We start from the raw sequence: 14502 nt of genomic DNA, 5'->3' as shown, positions 1-14502 counted from the left end.
CGGGGAAATGTTTACTGATGTCTGTGTTCCTACTAGGGAGAGTCACCCCTCTATTTGTACTGGTGGCTTTTGTCACTGGGACCAAAAGTGAGGAGAAATACCAAATTTTACCTTTGGCCCTAGAACAAGGATTGAGGGAAAATGTTCTAATGGGAACACCATTTCTGGTGACACATGCCTAAGATGCGAGTCCCTCTCATTTTGGGAGGTTTCCGCTAAATTTCTTCCCCAGGACAGTAAGTGAAAGAAAATTTCCGCAATAGTATTCATACCAAAAAATAAATATACAAATAAAATTTCAGAGGTTTTTGTGCAGCTGTATCCATCTCTTAAAACAAACAAGAAAAAAAAATAGATTTTTTTTTTCTTGTACCTTTTCCATACACATGCTGTGCTCTGACTTTTGGGCAAGATTATTGTTTTGTATTCATACTCAGCTTGATTTTTCCATTGAAAGCTATGAGCTTGTACACATATGCTAAATGATAAAACCAAACTCTTGGCGGCAATTTTGGTTGTTGTTTGCCAAACCAAGAGTGATCTGTTTAAACAGCACCTTTTGTACATACAGTACATGAAGGAGAAAGAGAAAGATTGGCAATGCCCTAGTTATTTATTTTTGTCTCTTATTGAAGGTTTTGGGGTGTATCAGAATGTTGATCCTATTACCTACTTCATGTACTGATTACGCCTAGCCCATTTGTTCTAGCTGAAGCTCACCTGTGTAATTTTTCTTTTCTCATTTGCATATGACTGCCGTAAAAAAGGTTACTTTGCTAAAAAATTTAGCATCACAGTGATGATCTGAAATGCTAAATGATTATTGAACCTGTCACACTTCCACAATCTTTCTTTGCTTCATTGCCATGGTAACAGGCAACCCATATAAAGGCATGCATGACTAGAGTGGGACCTAAAGTTAGGAAAAGTGTGCAATTCATACTGAGCATAGCTTACTCACAAAATATAAGGCTTTTCCTAAGACCTCTGCAGTCTTCAACTCCAGCTTGGAGGTGGTCACTCCTCTGGGGTCCATTTTTCCTACACACAATTCAGTGGGATTCTGAATCTGTATACCACTTCCAAAGGATAAAATCAACTTTGTTGTTCAACAAAATCATCAACATTCCACCTTGGATTCTCCATCTGACATGTTTCACCCCATACTGGGACTTAACGTGGATGTAAACTCAATGCATGAAATTTTAGCTGGGTACATATATCTACAGTGTTTGCTTGTTTCTCTTCAAAGCCCTAAGTCCGGTGGCTTTCTCCTGCTCTGTTCTTCTGTTATCAGAATGATAACTTCTGACAACTTCTCTGTCAACTGTGTTAAAACCAGCATGAATTTTGTGTCTGGGTGGGTGTTATAAATAATTTAGCAGAGAGCTGGTCAATTCACAGCACAGCTCTGCAAGTCTCTGCCTATGTGGCGTGGGGGTGTGGGCCATTCCTCCAATCAGCTGTCTCACAGTGTATGGCAAGAATCCACGCCCACAGATAAATCGGGAAGAGAAAAGTCTAACAGGACGTTCACTTTCTAAACAGTATATAAATCTGTAGACAGCAGATATACATGTACAACTAATGTAGGGAGATTTGTTTCATCCCTGTGTATCATCTGAGTCTATTCACTTCACTGGGTATATGTGAGGGTGTACATCCACTTTAATTATAGAGATCTATGATTAAGTCCTAGTAGGGGGCAAAACATGATGGAGGGAGGATCATCGGTAGAGTGTCTGTGCTTGTGCTGAACAGTAAAGTTGATTTTACCCTTTGGAAATAGTGTGAAGCTCTGAAATTTTGCTGAATTGTCCTAAGCATATGTTAGAAAGAAATACATAGACAGAGGTTGCCTTCAAAAATAATGATCAGTTTTCAGAGTTCTTTAAAGTCAGTGAAGACACCACTAATATATCATGAGACAGTAGGATGGAGAATAGAGGGGGCTTGAAAAAGCTTGAATTTTACTGAAAAAGTTTACATTTTAATTAAAGTGGGTGTAAACCTGATTCATGAAACTTGACCTAAGCACATATATCTGTAGTGTTTTATTATCTCTCTCCAAATCTCTAAGTCCCTTGTCTTTCTGCTACTCTGCTCTTCTGTTATCAGCATAACTTCTGACAAGTTCTCCGACAACCAAGATGAAACCAGCCTGAAATTTGTGTCGGGTGGGTGTGCTATAAATAGATTAACACAGCACAGCTCTGTGCATTCCTTCCTTTCTTTGCCTCTGTGGAGTGGAGGGTGTGCCTTTCCTCCAGTCAGCTGTCACACAGTGTATAGCAAGAATCCACACCCAGTGGTGACCAGGAAGAGAAAATCTCTAACACAATGTGCACTTTCTAAAGAATATAGCAAGCTGAAGGCAGATATACATGTAAACTTATGATTAGGAGATTTGTTTAATCTCTGTGTATCCTCTGAGGCTGTTCACTTCACTGGGTATATGTGAGGGTTTACATCAACTTTAAATGTACCTCTTGTATTATATTACTGGGTCATAAGATGACCCCTAAGGCCTGAGTTTCTTTTGCAACCCTTTAAGCATAATTTGATTTCACATATGTTAAAATCAAGTTAAAAATGGTTTACAACTTCAAGTTCCATATACAGCAAAACATCTATGGTTGATTGCACTTTCCATAAAGGCTACACTGTTGTTTGCTCTACATGTTTCGCCGACAACAGCTTCTTCAGGAAGCGTGTCACTAGAATTTAATAAGTTGTATTGAATGAATACATTAAACACAGTTTTTTCTTAAACACAGTATTGTCACCAATTCATGCTTACCCATATCCTTATCTATCAATGTTATTTCTAGTAGCAATTTTGTCGCTGGATCCCAAATTGGCACTTGGCCGTCATAGAAGGGGCAATATAGTCCCAGCTATAAAAACAATATATATTCTTAAGTCCATATCCCTACTGAGATTTCATATATCTACATATTCCAACACACACATATGTTTTCCCCCTATATATAGGTTTGAGGCCATTAAAGAATTACTTACCGATGCTGTATATTAGTTCAAACTCGGAAAAAAGAGAGGGGGTGCCAAATTTGCATTACATACAATGCTCAATGGGTGGTTTGCCTTACACTAGGGCACCTTTAAATAATAAACGACATAAAAAGTTCCATTAATGTAATGCACCAAAACCCAAGGATAAATTTGCCATTTACAACCTTCCCTCTTTCTCTCACCATATGTTGCATGTAAGCGGTCCTTTGGCGTTTTCATGGCTCAAACAAAAGGGCTGGCGGCGTATACAAGTATGCCAAATATTTATGAGCAAAGTGCAGTAACCAGTTGCAATGAAAGCAAATGTATTTGTCTTTCACTGATCAGACTTCAGTTCATTGTTACCTTCTGAGTTGCTCAGGATAATAGCAGTTTGTGCATCATCATTGCTCTTTGTAATTCTCTATTGAATATGCCTGCAAGTGTTTTGTAAAGCAGCAGGCTTAGAGGTTGCCTAAATATCTTTGTTTTATTAACAGTTGTTTAATGTTCAGTGCTGTGCACACTTTAAAATCCTATAACTTCTTCTCCTTCGTTAATACATATTTAGATTTTTTAGTAACGTGTTTTATTTCTGTTATTTTTCAGCTTAAGAATGCCAAAGAGGTTGCAGATTCCAATAGCCATGACTACCTCTGTAAAGTAAGTATGACAGCATGAAGCCAAACACATTGAGAGCAGTCAGCACCTGGCAGCATTGTTTTCTACAACTGTAATACTTCTCACTCGTCGACATTTTAATTCTTCATAAAGTCCCTATGACACTGTAATTGTGTGCATTGTTTGCTGTTTGCAAGGACTGCTCATCATATACACTGAGCCGACACTGTTTATGAAACACAAGGAAATAAATCAACCATTGCATTGTGATTTGTCACAGAAAAAAGATGAACTGTGTCTGCATAAAAGCCAGGATAAACTGAGTACAAAAATATCCATTATACTGAAAAGCAATTATTAGTTTTCTATTCATTTCCGAGTTTCCCGTTTATTAATTACATGGTTATAAGTAGCATTAATCAGTGGAGGATTTGAGAAACAACACATAGAGAAATACGGTGTTCTGGAAGCTTAACTCATATTTGAACTATAATTTATTTGGTTACATTTAATTGGCTTGTTGGCCTTAGGCTCAGGTTTAGGCATTATGCTTATAGGTGGGTCCAGATAGTTCTGACTGTATAACATGGGACATTTCTGTTATCATTTAATGGCAACTGTCTGTATCATATATCATTGTTACTTCTATTGGTTGACGTAAACTGAACTGCAGGCAGCTGGCCTAATACACAGATAAAATGTATATACTCCAAGCTGATTTACCCACGAAGATTTTATATTTTTCGATCCAGTCCTGAGATTTACACAGCCCTGCCAGTCAGCACAGCCCCAGTTGGGCAAGAAGCCTTATTTTTCTCTGTGGCAGTACAAGTAAAGCTAACCATAAATGGTTCAAACCCTGTATGGGCAGGCTGAATGTACCCCAGTTAATTGATCAATCAACTGGGGTACAACGAGCCTGTCGGATTTGGCATGCCATTATTGGTAGTGGCTGTTACAGGCTTCCCCTGCCCCTCCCTGGGAAAACAATTGCAATACGGTTTTCAGGAAAGAAAACCGCTCCGTCTATGGCCGGTCTAAGTAACATTTCAGGCCTTGTGTCTCCCCAGAATGTGCCTGAACAATGAAAAAGGAAGCAGCACGATGATTAGCTCATCTCTTTCAGAGTGCGATCTCTCCCTATCAGCTTGCTACTTTTTAGCACATGAGCACTGCAATACAGCTGACCAGCTTATTGTACTGCTTCTCCTTCTCCCAACTTCAGGTCTGCTGTACATGGATTGCAGGAGGCTGATGCCAAGTAAAATTCAGTTGCTAACATTGCTTGCATTAGAAAAAAAGATGTATCAACGGCTGGGCTAAGATTTAAGTTTTCAAAGATGCAAGCTTTCATAACACATCATATCTGATGGGAGCCATAGAAGATCTAATATGATTCAAAGATGTGCATCTTTTAAAATTTCAGCTAATTCATAAAACAGCACTCAAATTCCAAATGTTCTGCTTTGATTGATGGCTAATGTGTTACAAGAGTCTGATACTGTAGTGTTGGCTGTAGGAAGCCAATGTGCAGCTCTGATCACAACTGCTGCTGAGCTGCTGTCAGATAGAAAATTCTCATTCTAGGTTCACTAAGGAAATTGCCTATTATAGAACAAATGTGAAAATGTATGCAAGTTTTATTGTTTATTTGCTTGATGTTGACTGATAAAAGCAGTACAAACAACACATGTGTTACTTTACATATGGCCTATGTGATTGACTCGCCTTTCTGTCATACATTTACAAGGGTCCTGACATGACACTGTGGTTTACTTCTGGCAAGTCACCTACCCGGCTAGCCGTCAACTGGCCTTTCATCATTAAAAAAAAAAAAATGTATAAAAAAAGCAAAGGGTAGTTTAAAAATGTCCTTCCTCTTATGTTGCTTTCCTAGAGACCTGTCACCTTCACAGTTTAAGTGGCTGACGATCATTTCAAAGTTACCCTGGGCAGTAGCCATATTGTCATTACATCACTGTGTATATGGCCAATGTAAACTTGGTGCATAAGTGAAAAATAATATGCTACCAGGGTCAGCGTTTAGGTGCATAGCACAGGTTGACTTTTAGTGTGATGTCAAATAGGTGATTTAGTTTGTTGTTTCTTTTGAATGAGCTGTGATGTATCACGGTAGGATAAGGATGCTTATCTTTGTTAGGTGTGAGCGTGAAATGGCAACGCATGCCAGTTTAGTGCATTTCTGAATTCAAAAACAAAACACATGCCATGCTGTGGCACAGTGTATAAAGTAGTGTCATCCAGCTGGTTTACAAAATGATTATGAATGGTGAACCCCACCATATGTGCAAAGGACATCATTATTTCCACCCAGAAGCCTGGACTGATAACTGGCTTAGCCTCTCAGTGAGCCACTGAGAGGCTGAGCCAGCTGCTCCTGCCCCCTCAACAACCCAGCACTCCAGTGAGCACTGGAGGGGAAGAGGAGAAAGATGGTAAATGGCAGTCACCAGCTCTCTGCAGCCTGGGGGACTGAGAGCTGATCGATTGTTGGTGTTTGATCATTCAGTCCTCGGTCTCCGAGGTGGCAGGGGACAGCTGGAGCTAGGATTGGTGCTGCAGCTGATTTTTATTTATTGTTTTGAGATTCCCATACTTCTCTTTTTAAATATACTGCTGATCACTTAGAGAAAGCCCATAGGATATATCATATTAGAATTTGTAAACAACCCCCTTGAACTAATCCAAGACATTGTGTTCAACCCACTAAACTATAATGCACGTTGTCATTTGCGGTAACAACTATTATTCTTTTAACCGTGTGCTTGTTCAGGCATTACATTTTAGACATTTTTTCAGTAATAAAAAAGTGTGCACAATTAATTATTACGTATGATGATGATAAGACAGACTGTCAGACAAATTGCAGACCGAGGACATCCAGAAATAACTATGCAGACTAGACCTGTGTGCCTGCAGATGTGAATGGCTGCATTGGGAATGGATGTGTAGAGAAGACAGGCAATGGAAGACTGCAAATCAGTAATCAAGGCACAGAGGAACTAACCAGATGTCAGATAATTCAGTGACTAATCCACCACATTGATCTGTGGTCTGAGATCCAGGAAAGACTTGACAGCATTGGGTTTTCAAGTCAGACTCCAAAGCCCTTAGGGCTTCGAACAGTAATCTTGGAAACTCGGAAAGTATTAAGCAATAGGCGGAGTTAAAATGAGCTACAAGATTCTCACATTTTGTCACTAACATGAGCTGCAGGTACTGCTAGACATCATTGTATTTTAAGATCTTCGCTGCATATGAAATAGCTATATAAAGTACAAGCCTTGCAGCTACATCAAACACCAGTTACTAGTTAGCATGTATTTTTGTGTGTAATCTGCAGAGCGTTTATTGTGCCATGTACAAATGATCATCCCACCTACAGCTAGGTTGCAATAATTCATGTACATAATGAGAAAAATGTGCTAATTTTCTAATTGAATCGATGACAGGCTGCTTTATGTAAATAAGTACAATGAACTCCTCTAAGCAATTAAAAGTAACCTTGCACATGAAGAGATAAGGCACATGAATTGTTGTTTGTTATGTATATCAGACGTGAGGGAATTGCAGGATAGTAGGAACGGTATACATGTTACAGATTAGAATTCTTTCAATTTGATGGGCACTGCTGTTGTCCTAGACACAACGTGTGTAATTACAGGTTTGTCCCTTTGTATGTTATTCATAATAAACACTCATTGTGCATGTCTGCTGTGCAAAGATGACCAAAATCTATTGTCACACCGATATGTAACTAACTTAGTAACCATCGCAATCCATGCTTGCTGTTGCATATGAAAAATAGATATTTTCTTTCCACAATCTTTTTAACCACTTCAGCCCCGGAAAAGGATTTACCCCCTTCCTGACCAGAGCACTTTTTGCGATTCGGCTCTGTGTCGATTTAACTGACTATTGTGCGGTCGTGCGTCGTGGCTCCCCAAAAAAATTTGAGTCCTTTTTTTCCCACAAATAGAGCTTTATTTTGGTGGTATTTGATCACCTCCTGCGTTTTTTTTATTTTTTGCGCTATAAACCAAAAAAGAGTGACAATTTAGAAAAAAACACATTATTTTTTACATTTTGCTATAATAAATATCCCCCAAAAACCTAAAACTTTTTTTTTCCTCAGTTTAGGCTGATACGTATTCTTCTACATATTTTTGGTAAAATAAGCGATTATTGATTGGTTTGCGCAAAAGTTATAGCGTTTACAAAATAGGGGATAGTTTTATGGCATTTTTATTAAATTTTTTTTAAATGGCGGCAATCAGCGATTTTTATTGTGACTGCAACATTATGGCGGACACATCAGACATTTTTGACAATTTTTGGGACCATTGTCATTTATACAGCAATCAGTGCTATACAAATGCACTGATTCCTGTATCAATGTCACTGGCAGTGAAGGGGTTAACCACTAGGTGACAGTGTATGGGGTTAAGTGTGTCCTGGGGCATGTTTCTAACTGGGGGGGGTGGCTGTGTGTGACATGTCACTGATCTCTGCTCCTATCACAGGGAGCAGAAATCAGTGACACTGTCACTAGGCAGAACGGGGAGATGCTTGTTTACATTAGCATCTCCCTGTTCTTCCTCTCCGTGAGGCGATTGCAGGTATCCCCGCGGTGATCGAGTCCACGGGACCTGCGACCCAACTCACGGAGCTTGCCACAGGTGCGCATGCACGCCCGCCAGCCACCTCTTAAAGGGCAACGTACAGGTACGTGATTCTGCCTGTATGAGCCCTTCTGCCGACCATCGGCAAGTGGTTAAAGATATAAATTGAAATTTTATTTTACCTCCTGCAGATTGTCAAATAAATTTTCAGCGTCATTGCAGAGTGTGTTTTGAATTGAGGGAATCAGTTCCAACACAGGGAGAGCATGCAAACTTGTGTAGTGCCTTTCCTAGAGTTGGAATTTAGATCAAGGACCTAGGGTGGATCCAATTGCAGTTATATCCAATTATTCTTCCATACCTACCACATTTGTTTTAAAATGTAAATATTGCACATTTATATTGTGTGCAATATACAAATGACCTTGTATAATGGCATAACACCTAATATGCATAGCCCACTAAGTAGTGAAGCAAGTAGTATCACATTGCCCAGGGAACACCCTCACCTCCAAGTCACTGACACCACTGATTTCGGCGAGGAAGTGCAGGCAAGTTGAATATAGGATGGTCGGTGGGCCCGCTTGCAGAGACACTGTCAGTTTGACCTGCATGTGAAAAGCAAAGGTGTCCCTTTAAAGTGTAAGCCCTTGTACACACGGTCGGAGATTCCGATTGAATGTGTCCGATTGGACCAATTTGTCGGATATTCCGACAGTGTGTGGTCTACATCGGACTATTTCCGTCGGAATATCTGACAGACCAAGTTTTCCAACATGTCGGTAACATTTTCCGACAAAATGCTCCGATCGGACATACTCCGATCATGTGTAGAGAATTCCAATCGGACAAAGTGCCATGCATGCTCAGATCAAATTCTTACACCAAAGCTATTGGCTACTAGTGTGAACGTAGTCTCGTCATAACAAAATAACGTCATCACGTCAGATTTTTTCTGACAACTTTGTCCGACCGTGTTTATACAACAGTTTCAGACAAAATCCGACAGATTTGGTTGTCGGAATCTCCGACCGTGTGTACAAGGGCTTAGGCCCCTTTCACACTGGGGTGGTGTGGGCATCGGCGGTAAAGTGCCACTATTTTTAGTGGTGCTTTACCATCGTTTTAGCGGCGGTATGCCAGCGGTATAGCCGCACTGCCCCATTGATTTAATGGGTTAGGAGTGGTGAATACACCTCTCCTTCACTGCTCCAAAGATGTGGCTAACAGGACTTTTTTCAATGTCCTGCTGGCGCACCACTCCAGTGTGAAAGCCCTCAGGCTTTCACACTGGAGTGAAAGGGGCCGTTTTTTTCAGGTGCTATTTTTAGCGCTGTAGCACCTGAAAACCGCCTCGGTGTGAAAAGGACCTAACTAAACACTCAGCTGAAAATTTTTAGTTCAGTAATGCTTACCCCATTAAACATCTGGTGGTGGCATCCCCAACAGGATGTGATCACACAGAAGAGGGTGACAACACTTACAGGGAGACCCTGAAAAAAAATGTCATGATATAAATTTTCAGAAAAGATTTTTAAAGTGAAAGAAACACTAACCTGAAAAAAAGTGGAGAAATCCATGAAAATGAAAGAATATTTCTTACGTAACCCGACTTACACTTTACACTTTAAAGAACAGGGTGTGATGGCAGCTCATATAATTTAATTGAACTGACAAGTTTCTTTTAAGGCTTAGAATATCTGATTGGTTGTAATATTGCTGAGGTCATCAGTCAACCATAGGTGAAAATAAATCATGCAGTGGCGGACATCGCACACCTGGTCAGGTTTTGACTCTATGCAGGGTTCAAAAAGGAGCCTGCAGCATGTTGCATCTGTGTGCATGGCTGTTCTTCCTCCCACTTTTTCATGTCATCAGCACCAATTATTTCACTTCCTGTGTCATTTACTAGCACCAATGGCCCCAGTCCATTAGCCCATTCCATGCATGTGAAAATTGCTTATAGGTGCCTGATCACTCTACAAATATGCTCAGGTGACCATCAGTAAATACAAAAGAACCTGGAAACACTGCTCTCCTTGCGTAGTTTGCACTTGTTGGATCCTATCTTTGTCATTTGTAACCGTGAATGGCAGCACATGCTGTGTTCACCACCTTCCATGTTCTGTGCCAAAGATAACAACCAGTCAGTCATATTTGAAAGCACGTTTGTGTCTGTTTTCAGTAACCTAACAAAAATCTTGATGTAAGCTGAATAACATCCCTCAGAATATCACAGTCCTGTAAGCAATGCTTACAAACAGCGTGCAGGATGCATTAATGCATACACTGCAAATTATATGATTCTACCATTCATACTTTAGTTTGCCTTTGTTTCTCCCATTTCTTTTGTTTAATGAGACAATGTTGTCCTATTTTCCAGTAGAAGAATTGTGAAAATTGGCTTTTGGCCAGTGGCTATAGATTGTCAGGAATATGCAATGCACAAATTCATATATTTTATATTAAATATTACTGCTGTTAAACCTATTTTAATAATATTCAACTGTGACTCCATTTTATAGGACGAAGGAGCACAGCTGAGACTCAGTGTTTTATTGCTTCATAGAAAAGGCTTCTGGGTGCTAAATAATATTCAAATGATTCTTCTAAGCTGTTCATTTCAGTGCCCTACTAACCTCTTCTTATCTCTTCTCTGTGTCAAATTCCTGCCAGAATACAAATAGACACTGGATAACCGAGGGTGTTACACAAGTAATAGAGCAATAGATGCAGTCTTTTGGTATAACATGCTGAGATCCAAATATACTATATAAAGAAAAATATGCAAAAAATTAAAGACCGTATAATACAGATATGACAATGTGCAGAACTAGTGGAGACTGGGGCATTAATGCATATCTAAACCCACAGCTTATAGTTTTAGATGGGTGAATGATAAAAAACCTTGCAGTTTTTTTAATTGGCATCAGCATCCCATTGGAGAATTTCGTTCCTTCTTTTCCAGAGACACAATACTGTAGAAGTAAGTGGAAATCTCTACAAAGTGAGGGGAAATCAACTTCGAACCAGTAACAAAAGTAGAATTAAAGATTTTTCATTACTTTCTGTCCTAGAGGCAATAGAAACTAGGACAGATGGAGAGGATGGATCTTCCCAGTGAGAACACAAACAGTAAAACCCTTACCAGGGTTTCAACGCATCCATAATCTACCTTAAATTTTAGATATAATTTAAGTACGTTTGATGACAATGGGTAATTTCTGATGCTGATAATTGTAGTGCATTTCGACCAGCTGTGCTACCATAGAGTCTACATAAAGCATATGTAATTAAAGTCATATGACTTCAAAATAAATACAGTGAGGGAAAAGGGTATTTGATCCCTTGCTGATTTTGTACTTTTGCCCACTGACAAAAATTGTATAAATTGATTTGCATTTTAATGCGTGAAATAAGTATTTGATCCCCTATTGATCAGCAAGATTTATGGCTCCCAGGTGTCTTCTATACAGGTAACAAGCTGAGATTAGACTCACTCTCTTAAAGGGAGCGCTCCTAATCTCAGCTTGTTCTCTTTATAAAAGTCACCTGTCCACAGAAGCAATCAATCAGATTCCAATCTCTTCACCATGGCCAAGACCAAAGAGCTGTCCAAGGATGTTAGGGACAAGATTGTAGACCTACACAACGCTGAAATTGGCTACAAGAACATCGCCAAGCAGCTTGGTGAGAGGATGACAACAGTTGGTGTGATCATGAGAACGATGAGGAATCAGCCCAGAACTACACAGGAGAATCTTCTCAAGGCAGCTGGGACCATAGTCAACAAGAAAACAATTTATTACACACTACGCTGTGAAGGACTGAAATCCTGCAGTGCCCCACAAGGTCCCTCTGCTCAAGAAAGCACATGTACAGGCCCGTCTGAAGTTTGAGAAGTGTGGTCAGATGAGACCAAAATTAAGCTCTTTGAAATCAACTCAAATCGCAGTTTGGAGAAGGAGGAATGCTACCTATGACCCCAAGAACACCATCCCCACCGTCAAACATGGAGGTGGAAACATTATGCTTTGGGGGTGTTTTACTGCTAAAGGCACAGGACAACTTTACCGCATCAAAGGGACGACGGACAGGTCCACGTACCGTCAAATCTTCTCATCCTTCCCTCAGTCAGGGTTTTGAAAATGGGTCATGGATGGGTATTCCAGCATGACAATGATCCAAAACACACAGCCAAGGCAACAAAGGAGTAGCTCAAGAAGAAGCATGTTAACCGCATGCCGACTGCGTGCCGTCGTTAGAAGGTGTCAGAATGGCTCTCCCACACAAATCTTCATAGCTGTATAGCCGCCGCTTTAAGTGGTATAGGGGGCACGTACCACGTCACTGAGGAGGCGATGCGTGTACCCAGTAGACATGTGCATTCGTTTTCGTCCGAATTTCAGCTATTTTAGTTTTTGTTTTGACAAACGATATCGAAAGCACAGAATCCGAAAAACGAAAGATCCAACATAAATAAATGCTTTATTTTCGTTTTCGTTGTTACAACAGTTCAATATAGAATAGAAGATTCGACGTGACTCTGACAATAACAATCTGTGTCTATAGAACCTGTGGTCGAATGTGCCTAACCTTACCTCTATTAGTCCAAGATTATATAGAGAAAATATTCGACAGAGAAAAAAGATTTGACAGAGAGAAAAGATTCTGCAAGTTACTGTCCTAAAAAGTGTTTGGGGACCCGGGTCCTGCCCCAGGGGACATGTATGAATGCAATTTTTTTTTTTAAAAACGTCCGTTTTTTTGGGAGCAGTGATTTTAATAATAATTAAAGTGAAACAATAAAAGTGTAATATTACGGTGGTTGTGGGGGTCTGTTGGGGGCTTATCAGAATCTATAGCTCTGCTCACTGTATAAATGTCACTGGTCCCAGAAAAGTGTCAAACGTGCCTACCGCAATGTCGCAGTTCTGATTAAAATCACAGATCGCTGCCATTATTAGTAATAAATAAATAAAAAATGCCATAAATCTATCCCCTATTGCGATTATTTATTATTTTTTTTTCCAAAAATATGTAGAAGAATACATATTGGCCTAATCTGAGGAAGACTTTTTTTTGTTTGTTTTTCAATTGTAATATTTAAAAAATATAGTAATAGCTATAGTAAAAATATTGGCCCTCTAGTCCCTCCTGTATTGATTTGCATTGTAAGTGTACTGTCTGCCCTCCTGTGCTGTGCAAACTGTTGGTGCTATATAAATCCTGTATAATAATAATAATAATAATATTGTGTTTTTCAAAATTTTACGCTATTTTTTGTTTATAGCGCAAAAAATAAAAACAGCAGAGTTGATCAAATACCACCAAAAGAAAGCTCTATTTGTGGGGAAAAAAAGGACATACATTTTGTTTGGGTACAATGTTGCACGAACACGCAATTGTCAGTTAAAGTGACGCAGTGCCGTATAGTGAAAACTGACCTGGTAAAGAAGGGGATAAATCCTTCCGGGGCTGAAGTGGTTAAGGTCCTGGAGTGGCATAGCCAGTCTCCAGACCTTAATCCCATAGAAAATATGTGGAGGGAGCTAAAGGTTCGAGTTACCAAATGTCAGCCTCAACCTTCATGACTTAGAGAGGATCTGGAAAGAGGAGTGGGACAGAATCCCTCTTGAGATGTGTGCAAACCTGGTGGTCAACTACAAGAAACGTCTGACCTCTGTGATTGCCAACAAGGGTTTTGCCACCAAGTACTAAGTTATGTTTTGTGGAGGGGTCCTCGCTACTTTACATTGTAGAAAAGTGTAATTTCTTCAGTGTTGTCACATTTAAAGATATAATAAAATATTTACAAAAATCTGAGGCATTTACTCACTTTTGTGAGATACAAGTGTGTGTGTGTGTGTATATCAGAGCTCCATCTGAGAACTAGGGTATCTTATAACTCACCCCCCGCTGGGGGCTTCATTTGTAAGGTAAGTATGTCTTAACGCAGGGTTCCACCCAAAAGTGGAACTTCTCCTTATTTGCTTCCTCCCCCCCCCCCGTGCCACATTTGGCATCTTTCAGAGGGGAGGGGGAATGGGGACCTGTTATTGATGGAGAAGGGGACCTATTTTTTTCAGATCCCCCTTCCCCATCTCTGGAGTCAGCCCCCCCTCCTTCCTTCGCTGCCAGGCCAATTAGAAACCGCAGCAAGCGTTGCACACATGCCGTAAAGAACTGTCGGTTAAGTCAAAAGGCTTCACTGCTGGTTTCCGTT

General features: G+C 40.0%; 1 protein-coding gene across 11 annotated transcripts in view; it reads left to right on the top strand.

Moving 5' to 3' along the window:
* ENOX1 (ecto-NOX disulfide-thiol exchanger 1) overlaps positions 1–14502 on the top strand; it is a 784997-nt gene that overhangs the window by 753655 nt on the left and 16840 nt on the right. For all 11 annotated transcript variants that reach the window (XM_077483208.1, XM_077483202.1, XM_077483205.1 and 8 more), the window contains one exon: positions 3622–3675. In XM_077483208.1, the coding sequence (XP_077339334.1) occupies positions 3622–3675 (54 nt within the window). The remainder of the gene's footprint in view (positions 1–3621; positions 3676–14502) is intronic.

This window comes from Lithobates pipiens, unplaced genomic scaffold (genome assembly GCF_037356315.1).
Source record: "Lithobates pipiens isolate NorthernLeopardFrog02 unplaced genomic scaffold, aLitPip1_a1.2 Scaffold_16, whole genome shotgun sequence".
Taxonomy (NCBI): domain Eukaryota; kingdom Metazoa; phylum Chordata; class Amphibia; order Anura; family Ranidae; genus Lithobates; species Lithobates pipiens.
Note: the sequence above shows the minus strand (reverse complement) of the source record. Positions and strands in the feature narration are given on the sequence as shown.